This window comes from Geotrypetes seraphini, chromosome 16, assembly GCF_902459505.1.
Source record: "Geotrypetes seraphini chromosome 16, aGeoSer1.1, whole genome shotgun sequence".
NCBI lineage: Eukaryota > Metazoa > Chordata > Amphibia > Gymnophiona > Dermophiidae > Geotrypetes > Geotrypetes seraphini.
The window spans coordinates 14,356,042-14,375,116 of NC_047099.1; the positions used below are offsets into that span (position 1 = coordinate 14,356,042).

The following is a 19,075-nucleotide window of genomic DNA, read 5'->3' on the forward strand; positions in this document are numbered from 1 at the left end:
TTTCATAAATGTTTTGCTATTCCCTTAACCCACATTCCTAAAAAGCACCCAAAACTTAACTGAAGGATGCTCTTACTAAGCAGTAGTAAGCAGTAATGTGTGCTTACTGAAGGTTAAAGTGCACTACAGTGGGGTGTGCATGGGCATCCCCTGGTCGTTTTTACATGTACTGTATTTTGCAACTGATGCACTAAAAATTTAAATGTATTTTGTAGCACAGGGAGCATGTGTAGGAGTGAAGAGAGGGTGCCCTAAGACTCTCTTGCCTAGATTACAGGAACCTGCTTCTCACTGACCTTCCGCTAAACCATCTCTCTCCTCTTCAATTTGTTCAGGACTCTGCTGCATGCTTCATATTCTGTCAATGTCGTTATGCCCACATTACCCCTCTTCTCAAGTCATTTCATTGGCTCTCTGTCTGTTTCTGCATACCAATCAAATTCCTCCTACTGACCTACAAGTGTATTCACTCTGCAGCTTCTCTGTATCTCTCCTCTCTTCCTATACTCTGCACCAGGAATTCCACTCATCAGATAAGTCCCTCTTATCTGTACCCTTCTCCCCTACAGCCAACTGCAAACCTCTGTAATTCCCCCACCTAAAAACAGTGAATTGATGCACCTTCTTGTCCAGTTTGTCTGCCTTGACTAGACTGTAAGCTCTTTTGAGCAGGAACTATTTCTTCCATATTTTCGTGTATAGCACTGTGTATGTCTAGTGGTGCTTTAGAAATGATAAGTAGTAATAGTAGTTAATCAGTTAGCAGGCAGCCATTGCTATGCCCTAACTGATCAGTACTGGTTTAACTAGTGAGCCCTTACCACCTACAAAATAGTTATTGGTTAGTGCTCAGGTGGTAGTGGCCTTGTGGTGGGGGGTGTTGAGGGGTGGGGGTCTTGGGATGGGTTTAAGAGTGCTGGGGTAGGGTCTTGAGGCTTGCAGGGGTGTTGACAGTTGGGGGGGGTTCAGGGGATCAAAGGGGCTAGCAGCAGGAGGGAGTGGGCATCCTTCCTGCCTTTCATCATAGAGGGGTGTTGGAGCTTCAGGGGTGCCAGTGGCAGGATGGAGTGGGTATCGCTCCTACTGATTTGGGGGTACATGTTTGGGGGCCTCTGCTGCAGCCAGCTCAGCTGATCGTAGCAGGGGTATTTTGTCCATCTTTCCTCTAAAATACATATTGAGATCTTTAAGTCTGTCATACGTCATGATGAAGACCACACACCTTTTTAGTAGCCTTCCTTGGGACAGAATCCATCCTTTTTACATTTTTTTGAAGGTTTGGTCTCCAGAATTGTATACAATATACTGCAACTAGACCTTAGCAGTGCATTTGACCTAGTAGACCACGAAATCATACTACTATGCCTTGATGCAATGGGAATCTCGGGAAAGGTAAAGAAATGGTTTCAAGAATTCCTAACAAACAGATCCTATCGAGTAGCCAGCAACAGAAATCACTCCAACCCATGGAAAAACCCATCAGGGGTACCCCAAGGCTCCCCTCTATCACCTACATTATTCAACATCTACATAGCATCCTTAGGTCACCGACTACAAAAATTAAACTTAAAGCACTACATATACGCAGACGATATATCCATCCTAATCCCCTTAAATGACATCTCAACTGAAATTATAGACAACCTCTCACACATTATAATAGAAATCGAAAAATGGACCACCAACTTGAAACTGAAACTAAACACAGAGAAAACAAAAGTCTTCTTGGCAAGCCCCAATGACAAAATAACGAGAACATCGACCACGAATATCCAATTTCCAAAACCATAAAAATTCTGGGTATCACACTAGACACGCACTTGATCATGGCTGACCACACAAACTTAACAGTGAGGAAATGTTTTTATACACTATGGAAGCTAAGGATTATTAAAAAATACTTTGACATAACATCCTTCATGTGCAATCGCTGATCCTATCCACCCTGGACTACTGCAACATCGTCTACCTGGGTTTCCCACAAAAAAACAATAAAGAAACTGAGATTAGTGCAAAACACTGCAGTTCACTTAATCTTCGGATTGAGAAAAAAAGACCACATTAGCCCATACTACAAAAAACTGCACTGGCTACCAATAGAAGCGCGAATACAGTTCAAATTTGCATGCATCTGCTTCAAACAAATCTGGAGCCTAGCACCTTCCTTTCCTTTCTTCTTGTTATTCATATCATCCAGGGTGTCTACTCTATTGCAGATTTTTATATCATCCGCAAAGAGACAAATATTACCTGACATCCCTTCAGCAATATCACTTATAAAAATGTTAAAAAGAACAGGCCCAAGAACAGAACCTTGAGTCATACCACTGGTAATATTCCTTTCCTCAGTGTGATCTCCATTGATCACTATCCTCTGTCATCTTCACTCAAACGGATGGTGTGAATAACATGACCTAGCAAAGCATGAAGAATGGTCTGAAATTTGGCAGCTAAACTTTAATGCTAAGAAATGTAAGGTCATGCATTTGGGCTACAAAAACACGAAGTAACAATACTGTTTAGGGGTGAAGAAAGTATGTGCATGACAGAAGAGGGGGACTTGGTTGTGATTGTATGTGATGATCTTAAGGTGGCCAAACTGGTTGAAAAGATGACAACAAAAGCTAGAAAGATGCTAGGGTGCATAGGAAGAGGTATGGCCAGTAGGGGAAAAGAGGTATTGATGCCCCTGTATAAGACTCTGGTAAGACCTAATTTAGAATATTGTGTACAATTCTGGAGACCACACCTTCAAAGAGATATTAAAAGGAAAAGAAGGCTACTAAAATGGTGTGTGGTCTTCATCATAAGGCATATAGGGACAGACTTAAAGATCTCAATACATATAATTTAGAGGAAAGGCAGGAGATGGGAAATATGATAGATGTTTAAATAACAAATTATGAAAATGTCACTCACCAGGTGGAGAAATAGCATCAGTTACTTTATCACGTTCTATTTTTGAGTTTTTAAATTTTTTCTAGTTTGTTTTATTCTTTGCTTTTTGGCGGGTTGATGACGTCATACCCGAATACTGCTCCTAGAAGCAAATCTGGCTCTTCCTATTTCTGCGATGTGCCGTTGTGCACATTAAAGCTTGAGTATTGTGAGATCAAGTGTTGCCCAGATGGAAGCTGGAGTTGCTTTTTGAATCCTTGAAGAAACCATCGGACTGTTGGTGAAACAACATCTTGTAGGAGGAGTTTTTGGCCTGCCACTTTTGATGGAGCTGCAACCCTGAACACCGTGGAAAAGAAGAAAAGGTTTTTTTGCTACCAGCAGAGTTGGTTAAGCAACAGCAAGTGTTCTGGCACAAGAGCTAAGTTTTTCTTTCTCTACCTTTCATCTGTTTATGCTGAGATGCCTTTAGAATAATGGTTTTTTTTTGGATAAACTAATTACAAAAAAATTAAAAACTATAAAAATTTACTATTTTTACTGTGCACAGTAGTGGGTTTTGAATCACTCTAGATCCCTACATTCTTTTTGGTGTGAGTTTTTTGCTAGCTTAAAAACATCAATGATTGCTACATGATAAAGTAATTGAGGCTTTTTTTTCCCACCTGTTTGATTGAATGAGGGATCTGAGAAACTGAGTCCACTGCTGGTGAGTGACATTTTCATAATTTGTTGTTTTTCTGTCACTAAGATTTATTAATTGTTACAGATGTTTAAATACCTATGTGGCGTAAATACTCATGAGGCGAGTCTTTTTCATTTGAATGGAAGCTCTGGAATGAGAGGTCATAGCATGAAGTTAAAAGATGATAGGCTCATGAGTAATCAATGGAAATACGTTTTTACAGAAAGGATGTTTGATGCGTGAATTAGTAGAGATAGAGACTGAGTCTGAATTCAAGAATGCATGGGATAGGCACATGGGATCTCTTAGAGAGAAGAAGAGATAATGGTTACTGCAGATTGGAAGGTCCCTTTGGCCTTTATTATTATTATTATTATGTTCTTGTATACCGCCATACCCAATGAGTTCTAGGCGGTTCACATCAATTAATTAGGATCCGATCTGCACACGGATTTACAACATTTTGTCGGGGTTACAAGCAACGAGGAAGGAAATGTTGGAACATTTTAGCAGAAATTTAACAGAGTTATAGGCAGCGACAAGTTGGATTGGCCGGGAAGAGGGAGGGAGAAAGAAACACAGGAGGGGAGAGGGAGGGGAGGAGAGTGGTGGGGGAGGGCAGGAGTTGGATTATTGCGGGGAGAGAGGGTTAAGGGTCCTGTTCGCGGAATAGGTATGTTTTGAGAAGTTTTCTAAAGTCGAGGTAGGTCGAGGCCTCGAATCATTTGGGCTAGCCAAGGGTTCAGCTTAGCCGCCTGGAAGGCAAAGGTTTTGTCGAGGAATCTTTTGAGCTGACATAATTTTATGGAGGGAAAGGCGAACAGCTGAATTCTGCGGGATTTCTTATTGGTGCGAATCGTAGCAAAGTGGGGAGAGAGGTATTTTGGTGCTAAACCAAATACTGTTTTGTAACAGAGGCAGGCGAACTCGAAAAGGACTCTGGATTCGAACGGTAGCCAATGTAGTTGGTGGTAGAAAGGAGTGATGTGTTCCCATTTGTTCAGGCCAAAAATAAGGCGGACGGCAGTGTTTTGAATCAATTTTAGTCTTCTGGTGGTTTTCTTCGTGGAGCTCAGGTAAATGATATTGCAATAATCCAGTATGCTAAGAATAGAGTATTGAACTAGTAGGCGGAAAGCGGTGTCATCAGTGTTTTTTTATGGTGCGAAGTTTCCAGAGAGTTTAGAGAGAAGAAAGATAATGGTTACTGCAGATTGGAAGGTCCCTTTGGCCTTTATCCGCCATCATGTTTCAATGTTTCTAAGCATGATTCTATACAGTGCACCTTACTTTTATAGAATCATGCTCAGTGCCACACTAGTCAGTATCGATATTTTAGATGACCTATGAAGGGGTGCTGAAAGGTTTTCAGTCCAACCAGCCAACTTCCTAAATTCTGAGCATTATTTTGCCACTAAAGCTAAAAAGAGTGTTATCTTATTTCTTTTAAATGCCAATTTTCAGAAATCATATTCTGTGTTCTTTGGCATCATTTTGGATCATTGATTAAACCATATTCATCTCATTCTCTTCCTGGTTGGGCTGAGAACACACCCCTCCCACCCCATAATGCCCTTTATTAAAAGGACCCCCTTACTGAATTGATTTCCTTTTCCTATGATTTAACTCTTCTTATGTCTTTTAGCTCAAACATTGGAAGGATGGAAGAAAGAAACCAAACACATGTGAAAGAATTTATTTTTAATGGATTCACCACCAATGAAAGATCGAAGGCTGCTCTATTTACACTGTTCCTAGTGATCTACAGCCTCACGTTAGTTTCAAATGCTTCAATCATCATGTTGGTATGGTCCAACACTTCCCTCCACAAACCTATGTACATTTTCCTTTGCAACCTGTCTTTACTTGAAATCTGTTTTACAACCAGCACTGTCCCCAAAATGCTTTCTGGCTTGCTGTCTAAAGTTAATTCTATATCTTTTGAAGGTTGCTTCCTACAATTTTATTTCTTCTTTGGTTGTGGTGCAACAGAGCATTTTCTTCTCACTGTCATGGGTTATGATCGATATCTTGCCATCTGCCATCCTCTCCGCTACAATATCTTAATGAGCAATTATAAATGCTGTCTCTATGCTGCTCATTGCTGGATTATAGGGTTTGTCTGGGCTTTGTTTCCAGTAATATTAATATCAACTTTACCATTTTGTGGCCCAAATAAAATTAATCATTTCCTGTGTGATCCAGGTCCTCTCCTAGAGCTCACTTGTGAAATTGTCTATTCTACAGAAATGATCATTATTGTATATATCTCCCTAGTGAGCTACAGTACCTCCTCTTGTACTTTAATCTCATATGCTTTCATTATACGAACTATATTAAAAATCCCATCTGCTTCTGGGCGCCGTAAGGCCTTCGCTACTTGTGCCTCCCACCTTATTGTGGTGTCCATTTTTTTTGGAACTATTATGTATATGTATGTTAGGCCACCAGGGAGTCATCCATTTCCCACAGATAAGGTAGTAGCTGTGTTCTACTCGGTTGTGACTCCATTTATGAATCCAGTAATCTATAGTCTAAGAAACAAGGAGGTCATGGACGTGATAAAGAAGATGATGCGATTGTGATAGTTTACTCTTCTATGTGTATATGTTATGCAACTGATCTAAAACACAACATTTAGGTCCCCTTTTATCAAGCCATGTTAGACCATTGGGGCTTTTACCACAATGGCTTGCAATTAAAAAAAACACCCTAGCGTGGCTTGACAAAAGTGGTGGGTATTAGTCTTCTTTAAAATGCTAAGAATAGGGTTACTAGATTTTCCTGATCCATCGTCACGTCCCCAGGACCACCCAGTTCCACCTCTTTCAAGTCCTGTTCTGCCCCACAGCCCCACTTCCAGATGGAGGACAAGTCCGAGGAAATCCGGACGTCTGGTAACCCTAGCTAAGAACAATGATCATGTAACTCCATTCTTAAAAGACAAACTCTGGCTGCCAACTCTGTTTCAACTGAGATTTAAGATCACAGGGGTTCTTTTACTAAGCTCCAGTAAAAATTTGGCCGCAGATCAACCTTACTTGGGTCTTTCCCAAGCACTAAGGTCATTTTGCTTTTGTTGTTCCAACATTCTTTATTGAACTTTTGCAATATAAAACATCAATGAAGAAAAACAAACCAATAACATGAATAAGGAAAGGGTATAAATAAACACATTCAATAGTCAAATGTATTCAAATAAACCTTCAATGGAGACCAGATACTCAACACTGATAAGTATCTATGTCAGGCATTAATAAATTTCAGTTTATAAGTAATACAAACTGTGTTCTACCATGTATTAACATGAATTGAGTTCTTGCAATTCCAATTTGTAGTGATGATTTTAAGACCAAGTGCAATGGATATGTCTAGAAAACTAGAACTATCCTTAGAAAGAACAGTTGGGATAGCATTACTTCTCCAAATTATTATTGCAGGTGTTGAGGTATCATCAATGTGAAGAATATCTTGAATAACAGTCCACATCAATGACTGTAGATGACAGCAAAAAAAAAAAAATCTGCATGTGTATTAAGGTGCCTGACTCTGCATTACAATGCCAACAAAATTGCAATGGTGATTGCCCAATACATAAAATTTTATTTGGGTCCAGAGGGCTCGATAATGAAAAGAATAGATTGTGCCAAAGTTGTGGACATAGTTTGGATGTAGTAGACCAAAAAGAGTTAACATAAGAACATATGTGTTCCCTTTCTGGAACAAACTGAAGGTCCATCAAGCCCTATTTCCAACAGTGGCCAACCAGAGTCACAAGTACCTGCCAAGATTCCAAGGAGTAAAACATTTATCTTCCATCAAGGAGATCCTGTTCCCATATTGAAAATTTAGCCATAAGGGGATGCATATCCCAGAATTTGATATCCTTATATATAAGGGGAACTACGTATTGTTTATCAGTAAGTGAAGCCATGTATTTAAATAAGTCAAGTAATCCAGTCCTATTTTTTCAAAAGGCTTTGAGACAATTGGAGTCATGGGAAGTGTTTTGAGTGTGGTAGGCCATATCTCTCAACCAGCTGTTATAATGAGAACATGTTATTGAAAGACATTATGGCCCAGATTCTCAAAACAATGCCGTTATGTATGCAGCCCAAATTCATAAGGAGGAATGAGATACGCGATCCTCAGAGGGTCAAAAGCCCAAAAGTTCAAATGGGTAACAACCCATAGAACCCAATCTTCATGGGATCCAAATGTATCTTCTTTATTATATTATTCTTTTTATACTTAATCTTCTATCCAAAAATAGATCATAAATAGTTTTTACTTAGCTTGTATTTAATTCATAACAGGGAGCGCCTCCACCAACATGTCCATGTTTCAGACACTTTCCTCAGGGTCGAGGCTCCCAAAACATACTCATGCACACGGTAGAACTCGCTCCATTCGAGAAAATTTCATAGTGAATGGAGCGAGTTCTACCGTGTGCATGAGTATGTTTTGGGAGCCTCGACCCTGAGGAAAGTGTCTGAAACAGGATATCCACAATAAATATGCATGAGATAGATTTGCATCTCAAGGAGGCAGTGCATGCAAATCCATCTCTTACATATTCATTGTGGATATCCTGAAAACCTGACCTGGCTCCGGCTCTCGAGGACCAGAATTGCCTACCCCTGATTTAGGCCGTTCCATATTGTTGGGTTTTTTTTCATTCAATCTACATATTAATTTAAATAAAAAGAAAATAGTGTTGATTCTTCATTTGCAGTCTCAAAATCATTAAGAGCTCCTTTTACTTACTATGGGTGGGTGAGGTAAATAGGGATTGCATACCACCTTTTTATAGTTACACAATAATAATAAGAATAACTTTATTCTTATATACCGCCTGACCATGATAGTTCAAGGCAGTTTACAACAAGAGAAAAACTGAACAGTCAGCGACTTATACAAATTCATAAGAAAAATACATAAAAAAACAAATAAATTAAGAATAAAAAACTTAAGTTACAAATCTATCAAATAACTGTGTTTTTACTAATTTTCTGAACGAGTAGTATGATGAAACACATAAAATTGTTTTACCAAGCCAGTCATTCATTTTGGCCTCCTGAAAATCAAGAGTTCTATCAAGAAATCTCTTAAAATGACAGGATTTAACAGTTGGATATGCAAATAAATGAACTCTACGTGTGGACTTGGAATAATCCAGGATGAAATGGAAAACTAGGTAAACTGGAGACATACCAAAATTCAATTTAAAACAAATACAAGCAAATTTAAACAGGACTCTTGCCTCCATCGGTAACCAGTGCAATTTTTGGTAGTAGAGGCTAATATGCTCCCATTTATTCAAACCGAAAATCAACTGTACTGCAGAATTCTGTACCACTTGCAATCTTTAAAAAGTTTTCTTATAGGCACCTAAATAAATTATGTTACAATAGTCAAGAATAGAAACATAGAAGATGACGGCAGATAAGGGACATAGCCCATCAGGTCTGCCCACTCTACTGACCCACCCCCAAGTCTACTATCCTAGGGATCCCACTCCTGGTGACAGGTTCCCTTGGCTTAACCCTCTAAGGGATTCCCACATGGGCATCCCACTTGCTCTTAAATTCTTGCACGCTGTTTGCCTCGATCACCTGCATCGGGAGCTCGTTCCAAGGATCAACTACTCTCTCGGTGAAGAAATATTTCCTGGTGTCGCCATGAAATTTCCTGCCCCTGAGTTTGAGCGGATGCCCTCTTGTGGCTGAGGGTCCTTTGAGAAAGAGAATCTCTTCTTCCATCTCGATACGGCCGGTAATATACTTAAACGTCTCGATCATGTCTCCTCTCTTCCTACGTTCCTCGAGTGAGTACAGCCGCAAATTTATCAGCCTTTCCTCGTACGATAGATCCTTGAGCCCCGAGACTGGACTAATAAGCGAAATGATATATACAGGTACTTATTTTTTTACCTGGGGCAATGGAGGATTAAATGACTACCCAGGGTCACAAGGAGCAGCCCTGGGACTTGATCCTAGAACCTCTGGGTGCAGAGACAACATCTTTACCTGCAGGCCACTCCTCAACTGAATGAACACCTGAGCTTGTGCCTTGTCAGTAAAACCCAGCATAAATTGATTTTTGCATGCTCTAACCCCTCTCTTTTACAAAGCCTGATAGCCCATAGGGATTTAAAGAGCTTCGGGCTTTTGCCGAATGGCAGCTGCTAACCTAGCTTTCTAAAAGGTTGGGGAGGAGGTGACTTTTTTTAAAGCATGCTTATGCTTATAAATAATCTTAAAACCCCTCAAAAGAGCATCAAATACAAAGTGGACGCAGGCTAGACTCAAGAAATTTCTGACGTTTCGTCAGTCAGTTTTGGGTTTGAGAGCAACCTATCAGCTTAGATTTCCTTGTAAATGTTGTATTACTTATCAGGCAAACAAATATATTTTCTATGAACCAGAACAATTGCAATTTTTTTGGGAAGGAAAGGCTGCCATTAAGGCTCCAGACCCCTCTGTAATTTCTGCTACTCAGGCCTAAATATAAATAACCAAAAGAACCCTGTACTTATGAAGGACATGTGTTAATAAGACCGTGAATGATTTGTTAAAGTCAACTCCCCTTGACTGGGTATGGCTTTACCTCTTCCAAATGTGGACTATGATCATGGTTTTGGTAATAGGAGTGTTCATTCCTTTTTTTGTGTTTTTGATAATAATTTCTTCAATGTATATTTAATTTCCTTTATCAAAGTGTTTTTGTCCTTTGATGTGAAAATGAATAAATAATAATAAAAAGAGCATCAAATAAAAGATAAGTGAGATGTACAGTAGATGTCGAGCACTAGAAAATTTTCTTTTCATTCCTGTGTCTGGATTTAAAGTTGGAATAATTTGAAAAGACCTGAAAAACCATCAAATGAAATCCAGTACAAAAAATAAAAAGTATTCAAACACTGGGTTTTACTAAATCACGGAAGAGCTTCTTAGTGTAGGCCAACAAGGAAAATGCTCCAACACTCATAGGCATTGAATGAGTGTTGAAGCATTTACGGTTTAGTAAAAGAATCCCAAAGTTTGCAAAGACTGCATCTTTGATGATGATTTTGACAATCATGAGCAATGTCTACTTGACTTATCATTGTCCCTCCTTTTATACAAAGTTGTGTTTTTACAAAGCCAAGGTAGAGGATTTTAGCGCAGGCCAGTGAGTTATGAGTGCTAAGACATTATGTAATAGACTTGAACACAGTCATACATTCTCTAATAAAGAGAGACCAACCAGGTTTCTTAAAAAAAAAGATATGAATCTGATAATACAAGATTATTTTGTCATATCATAAACACAGTTCGGTCGAATGCCTCTCGGGTCTTAGCTGTTTCTCTAGATGTGTAGAAGGCATTCAGCTGAGTGGAGTGCTCTTATCTGTTTCAGGTTTTGTCACATTTAAACTTCCCACCTTCCTTCATTAATATGGTTAAACTATTATATACCTTCCCTTCTTACAGAATCTCTAAAAATGGTGACCTATCTGATTTCTTGGTATTAAATAGGGAAACTAAACAAGGTTTCCACTGTGGTAAAAGCCCCAATGCTCATAGGAATTTTATGTGTGTGTGGCGCGGTGGTTGAAGCTACAGCCTTAGCACCCTGGGGTTGTGGGTTCAAACCCTGTGCTGTTCCTTGTGACCCTGGGCAAGTCACTTAATCCTCCATAGCCCCAGGTACGTTAGCTAGATTGTGAGCCCACCGGGACAGATAGGGAAAATGCTTGAGTACCTGATTGTAAAACCGCTTAGAAAACCTTGATAGGCGGTATATAAAATCCTAATACATTTAAACTTAAACTTTTACCGCAGTGGCTGGTGATAAAAATACCCTAACGTGGCTTGATAAAAGGGGGGGGGGGGGTTAAACAACTAGATTATGTTGATGACATTTTATTTTAAATAACCAATCCTCATAAATCAATGGCTAAACTCATCACTCGTATTTCATATTTATCCTCATTTTCAGGTTACAAAATAAGTTGGGACAAAACAGAGTTAATGCCGCTAAATAACAAATATGTTCCCTTCTAAGTTGACAATTATCCTTTAAAATTGATCTTTCTCTATAAAATACTTTGGAATTTGCTACAGATTTATGCTTGCAGCTGTGGTAATCACTTTGATATCCATAAGGAATTAATGGATGTTGGAGTGTTTGCTGTGTGGCAGCTACTTTCACAAAACAAACCCCAAAATGAAAGAATGAAAAACTCAGTGAACGAAAAAAGAATTCTTTCTTAAATATATCACTAGGGAAAGTGATCTTAATAATGGATAGTTTTTCAGATAGTTTTATATAAATACATTTTTTTGTTGTTGTTATTATATTCAAGAGTGTGTCTACATAAAATAAAATGAAATAGTATAATCAATGTGAAATATAAAATGGTCCTCAGTTATCACAACTCCAAAGACTATAAAGGAGTTGGAACCTTAGTAACCCAGAAGGGTTTAATAAGTGTAATACATCCTTGGACCTGTTGATTTAATGTACAAAATCACCATAAAAATTATTTATAAAATACACCCAATAAGCACTAAGCCCTGTGGGTAAACGCAAAAATTTTTAACAAAAAAATAAATCAGAAGGGAGAAAACAACTCTTAATCTAACTTTAACGTGGAGAAACAATGTCAATACTGAGAGTACAAAAAAGTACTTATGTCCGTTGGCGAAGTTGGTAGTCAAATTATGCCTTTCAAAGTTCATGCTGGAAATCAGCTTTTCAGAGTTCCGTTGCAGGACCAGCAGCCTCCTTCCTCGGGAGCAATGCACTGGGAGATGGCAAAGTATGCCAGGAGAGTGATCGTGAAACTCTGTGTGTGGGAGGGGGTGGGGGGTGGGGGGGAATGGATAAGCTTACCCATAAAACTAGAGGATTATTAAACCTCTGGAATCCCTTACACTTAAGCTGGTGAGGAAGACTTGACAGTTTAAAAATGATGATTGTACCAAAAATCACCTATATTTTAAACATGTTCCTATATTATCCCCACCTATTAACACAAACCCTCTCTGCCAGACCTTTTATTGTAGTCTAAAAACTACCAAACAAACCTATCAGCAGCCCTAAATGTGAATACTCACTCAAAGGAAAAACAAATGTGGAGTGAATTCAGTAACGGGGGGGTGGGGGGGGGGGGGAGTCCAACATCCTAATTGGATTCACCTCAGGGGTATTTTTTAAAGAGGTATCCCAAAAAGTGGGTTTACTACCAGAACGTACCTTTACATCATACGTCACTCCATAGAGTGTCCAAATCACAATCAGTAAATTGTGACACCAAAATAAACTTTAAAGGTGATTACTTTTTTCAAATATCAAAATTCAACAAGAGACAGACCTCAAACATTAACTTCAAAGTTCCCGAGACTGTTACAATTATTCTTCATATAAAAAGTAAATAAAGGCCTCCTTTTACAAAACTGTGATAGCAGTTTCTAGCATGGGGAGCTGCGCTGAATGGCCGAAGATTCCGGTTGGCCCAGGTGCCTAAGGCCCTGCCCATGGGAGGGGCCTTAGGCACGGGCCAACCTAAGATTCCTATTGGCCCAGGTGCCTAAAGACCCCTCCTATGGGCAGGGCCTTAGGCACCTGGGCCAATCAGGCCTTAGGCCCCTCCCTGGTGCATCCTACAATGCACCAGGAAGAGGCAGGCCTACCTCATTCAGATGGAGGTGAGCCTGCAGACAGATGGAGGGAGACACATCCGTCCAGCCATCTTTACAGGTTAGAGGGTATTCAAGGTCCAGTGAGGGGGGGAGGGGGGTTAGGAGGGGTGGGGGGTCCAGGTGGGGGGGGGCTGCAGAATTAATGGGAGATAGGGATTCTGGCAGAAGGGATTGGGCACCCTTCTGCTGGTTATGTTTGAGGGGGGCGGGTTCTGGCAGGAGGGACTGGGCATCCCTCCTGCCACATTTTTATTTTTGGGGGGGGGGACTGGCAGCCATAGCCACGGCTGCTAAACATCATGGCAGTGAGATTCCTTGCTGCGATAAGCTCAGCGGCTTTGTCTACTTACAATGTATGCCAACATTTTGCAGGCCTACATTGTACATGTCTCCTGCTGGCCTTGGGAGACCTGTACGGCTGCTAAGGTCTGCCTAAGGCTACTTCCAGGCCAAACCAGGCGAGCTTAGGCCTCCCTAGGCTCCCGGTGCATCTGCTGTCCTGTTTACAGTGTCGGGAAGCAGGGAGAACGCGACGGCAACGCGAGTCTATCAGGGAGCCCGATATGGACTCCACAATCGACTCGTGTTGCCTTCACAATCTACTGGTCGATCACAATCGACCTTTTGGGCACCCCTGCCCTAAAGTTAACTATAATAAATTGTGGAACTTGGTATGTACTATTTATAGATATGAAGAAAACCATTTGGCTAAAAACCTAAATGTTATAAATCAATGTTAAATTGGTCTGTCTTAAAGTCTCACTTATGTACTTCTTCATTATAGTTTTGTATGCTCTTGGATCCATTATAATGCACTTTGACAATATGTATAGCTAACACATCTATTAGGTTATTATCTATTTACTGTTCTTTTATTTTTTAATTATATATTTTATTAGGCAAAATTCAATAAACATGCCAAGACTTAAAAAAAATAAAACATTTTGCTAATTAACATGTGCAATTTGGCAAAAGCTGTGTATAAATAAAGCCATTTGTTGCCAGATGTTGTTCGAACCAATCAGTTAGTTATATGCTCATTATACTTGGGTGGAGAAGGGATATAATTCATGGAATCATCACTCCCACTCTCCAGGATTAATGAAATATTACTTTTCAACCACTTTATTCTGTACTGTCAGAAACAGCTGAAATGAAAAGACCTTCAAAAACGTTCTGGGTTAAGCTATGCACATAATTACAGAAGAGATAATTACTTCAGCTGGGAACAACACTTCTAAAAGTTTAGGATTCTTTGATGACGTAAGAATTGCAGTTTATTCTCCTTGGGTACTGATGGCTTGAAGAAACAACCCTTTGAAAAGATGAGATGAGGATTGCTACAACCTTTTGGGTTCCCCTAAGAGGAGTCTTAGGGTGGAATCAAAATCATGATCTGAAAGTTAGTGGAGTGAAAGATATAAGTTTGTGTTGAAAGTTTCTGCCATTCATAAGATTGAAGATTTGCTCTTGAGAAGCTGGTTCCCCAATCTGTCCCATCAAATCTCTTATCCATCTACTTTCTAGAACTAAAGAGACAATAGTGAAATACTTCATTACGTTCTGGAGTCTCACTAACAGTAAGTGGTGCCGTTTGACCTTTTTTTTTTATTTTTTCTTAAATACATCACAGGCTCTTTTGAGCAGGAATTCTCTCTTATGTATATGTGTACATCACTACCTATGCCTTGTTGACTGTAGAAATAATAAGTGATAGCAGTAATTTTATTAAATTATAGAAAGCAAATTAAACGGCGTCAAAACAAAACACAAAGGCCCTCCTTTACAATGCCATGCTAACATTTTTAGCGCTTGCCAAGGTGGTAAGACCTCTGTTGCTCATAGGAATTCTATGAGTATCAAAACACTTACCATCACAGATGGCGCTCAAAACTCTAGCGTGGCTAGATACAGGGGGGTAAAAGAAATACAACAAAATTCTAGCCTTGTCTTCAAATAAATCAACTAAATTTTAGTTCATTTGGGAATGCTTTCTAATTGTTGATTTTTGCATGTCCTAGATTTTTTAATACAATCTAACCACTGACTCTATTGATTTGTTAGATCTTCCTTTCAGTCAACCAGCATATATATCAGTAAGAAGATCTCATAAAGATTTATCTTAAGACTTTATACACTCACAGACCTCAGTGATACCGTCTGTATGCCGCTAAACTTTTAGATCATACAGAACAACAGGTATCCCTAATCGTCATCGGTCTCATAATTATTTTACAAAATTTTTTATAAATATTTCAATAGATAAATTTAGATTGAAGTACTCATCTTATACTATGCGGGTGGGGGTAAGCATGCTTTTGAATGGAATGTATGCTAACATATGAACAATCTTAAAACCCACCAAAGGAGCATCAAATAAAAATTAAAATTAAATATACAACAGATGTAGAATGGTGACCTTACATCCAAGGGAGTCATTTACATCCTCTTATCACCCCAGAAGATTTTCTATTCATTCCGGTTTCTTAATGCAAAGAGGGAATAGTTTAAAACGTATTGAAAAATTTGCGTCAGAGCAGTGCACAGTATTTAGCACATCTGCCAGCACTAAAAACCACTTTTGTGGGTTTGTAAAAGAGGGGGAGGGGAGAAATCCACTATAAACATTTAACCCTCCCGTTTACAAAACTGTGCAAGCGCAAGAGGGTTTTAGCACCAGCCGGTGAGCTGAATGTTCTGCGCTTCTTCAGCACTAAAACCTCTTGCACGGTTCTGTAAAAAAAAAAAAAAAAGGGGGGGGAGGGGTAAAAAAAAAGTATTCTAAGTTGACAATCACAATGAAATATCTACAAGACTTATTATCATTGTATTCTTTAAAATGTGCTTGTAATTTTCTTAACTCTCTACCCATATTTCTCTGGTCACATACATAGGTATAATTTTTTCAGATATTAGTAACTGAATGCCAATATATCTTTGACTAACTTAAGAACATAAGAATAGCCTTACTGGGTCAGATCAAAGGTCCATCGAGTCTAGTAGCCCATTCTCATGGTGGTCATCCAGGTCACTAGTACCTGGCCAAAACCCAAAAGTAGCAACATTCCATTCAGAATCCTAAAGAATAGCAAGATTCTGGAACCCCAAAGAGTAACAAAAGATTCTAGAATCCCCCAAAGAATATCAAGATTCCATGCAAAATCTCAAAGAATATAAAGATTCCAGAACCCCAAATAGTTGCAGCATTCCTTGCTACCGATCCAGGGCAAGCAGTGGCTTCCCCCATGTCTTTCTAAATAACATACTATGGACCAGGAAATTGTCCAAACCTTTCGTAAAACCAGCTACGCTATCAGCTCTTACCACAACCTCTGGCAACTCTTTCCAGAGCTTAACTCTGAGTGAAAAAAAATATTTCCTCCTCTTGGTTTTAAAAGTATTTTCCTCTCTTCTTTTTGGCAGATAATTATTTGTTAATGAAAGTAGAAATTTAGTTAAATGAAAAAAAGGTAGTATATAACACTTGTTTGCTAGCCTTTATTTTTAAATAATTCAGGTTCAAGCTTAAGTTTAATAAAATTTGATAAAATCATAATTTCAACAATTCAAAGCAATGTACAATAAAATATGGGGAAGACAGGTAAAATAATTACTAACATAGACATGGACTAACGTCACTGATTAGAATAAAAGGGTTAAGGGGAGAACTACAATTGTGATAGGAAAAAGGCTAACACAGAAGGAAATAATCAGAGCCTCTTAGAAATTTTAACCATCAAAGGCGTCTTTAAATAGAAAAGTTTTTAGTAATCCTTTGAATATTAACTTGGGCCCACATAGAAAATTGTAGGTCTCTGCTTAAAACCTTTTTTGAAAGATAGGGTGCTGTAGCACCGTTCAGAAGTCAAGGAAGGCATCACACTGATATGATGCAAAGCATAAGCCCTACAAATACAACATATCCAAATGAAAACTGGCATTACAGCTAACACACAAACAATTTCACAAATGTTTCCTTTCTGGATTTTTCCCTCTTGTTTTGAAAAGTGTTTATTATCCTATGCAAGTGAAGGATAATAAACACTTTTCAAAAACAATGGTTTACCAAAATGACCCATTTTCCATAATATAAGAAGATTTGCCACTCCTGGGTCAGACCAATGGTGAATCGTGCCCAGCAGTCCGCTCACGCGGCAGCCCTTAGGTCAAAGACCAGTGCCCTATTTGAGTCTAGCCTTTCCTGCGTATGTTCTGTTCCAGTAGGAACTTATCCAACCTTTTCAAGAAAAGGATTCAAGAAAAGATTGGATAAGTTCCTACTGGAACAGAACATACGCAGGTAAGGCTGGACTCAAATAGAGCAGTGGTCTTTGACCTAAGGGCCACCGCGTGAGCCAACAGCAGGGCACGATGGTCTGACCCAGGAGTGACAAATCTTATGTTCTTATATTATGTAAAATGGGTCATTTTGATAAACCATTGTTTCTGAAAAGTGGTTATTATCCTTCACTTGCATATGAGAGACATATGCCTTTATCTTTAATAATATTTGATATATTGCTAAAACAAGGCCTGAAAAAGATGTCAAGGTGGTTTGCATACATTACTAGAAAACAATACAAAATAATTTAAGATAATGTAACAAAAGAAGAAGAAAAACAGAAAAGATAATAAAAAGTTGTTAAAACTAAACATTAATAATTCAGCCCTGAAATTAATATAATATTTGTAATTGGCACCGGGGCCCTCTCCCCATGCCAGCGAAAATCAACAGGAGGGATGCCAACTTCCTCCTGCCATGGTGACCCCTCCACATGAGAAAAATTATCAGGAGGGATGCCTACTCCCTCCTGCCAACAAAGCCCCCCCCCCTGTAAATGAAAAATGGCAGAAGGGATGTCTACTCCCTCTTGCCAGGTGAACTCCCCCCACCCATGGCAGTGAAAATGGCAAGAAGGATACCCACTCCTTCCTGTGAACAGAGTCCCCCCACGCCAGGTGCCTCCCCGAGCCATTCCCTCCCCCCAAAAAAAGGCAGGAAGGATGCCCACTCCCTCCTGTCACTGGTAGCAGGGGGATATGCAGGGGGATCTTATGTAGGGGGATCTTATGCAAGGGGATCTTACTGACAGAGAATAAGAGGGTGGTGATCTAATTTGAAAGGTTTGAAAATTGAGTGAGGGAATATGCTGGCCCCTTTAAACAAGTGTTTGAGAATACTGGGCCATGTATCAGCAGTGCTCAGCATTCAGCACGCCGGCTGGTGCTATAAACTGCTTTCACGGTTTTGTAAAAAGGGGGAGAAATTATATAGGCCCCCCCCTTTCATCAAGCTGTGTTAGCGTGTTTTTAGCACTGGCCGATGTGGCAGAGCTTTTAACGCAATGGCCAGTGATTTAAAAAAAAACCTTAACACAGCTTGATAAAAGGGGGCCTAAATAATTTCTCTCCCTTCTTACAAAACATCAGAGCAGCACAGAGAATTCAATGTACTGGCTGGCACTAAAAGCCGCGTTTGCGGTTTTGTAAAACGGGTTGTTTATTTGTTACTTTTACATTCTTATGGCTGAAAGTAGGGGCTATTAGACTTTATATTAAATTAACTCAAAGCTTGTTTTTTTTTGGGGGGGTGGGGGGGGTGGGAGGGAGTATCATAATAGCAACATTAAACACAAGCTGTGTTGTTCAGTTTCACTAAGACTGAGATGTGTCTTCATTTCTATGCCTTGTGTGACATTTTGAATAAACTGTGCTTTATTCTTTTAACCTATGATTTAGTGAAATCATCTCCTCTTCCTACATTTTAGCTTCTCTTGCTTCATTCCGGTTAAGCCTTGGAAGG

General features: G+C 39.4%; 1 protein-coding gene across 1 annotated transcript; it reads left to right on the forward strand.

Annotated features, from left to right (window-relative positions):
* Positions 1 to 5,244: 5,244 nt before the first annotated feature.
* On the forward strand, positions 5,245 to 6,168 carry LOC117349700 (olfactory receptor 11G2-like). The gene has a single exon (XM_033923294.1). The coding sequence runs from the start codon at positions 5,245 to 5,247 to the stop codon at positions 6,166 to 6,168; it is 924 nt and encodes a 307-aa protein (XP_033779185.1).
* Positions 6,169 to 19,075: the final 12,907 nt, after the last annotated feature.

Excerpts from the sequence above, each read along its gene's own strand:
- LOC117349700 (XM_033923294.1), top strand. The coding sequence starts at position 5,245 with ATGGAAGAAAGAAACCAAACACATGTGAAAGAATTTATTTTTAATGGA.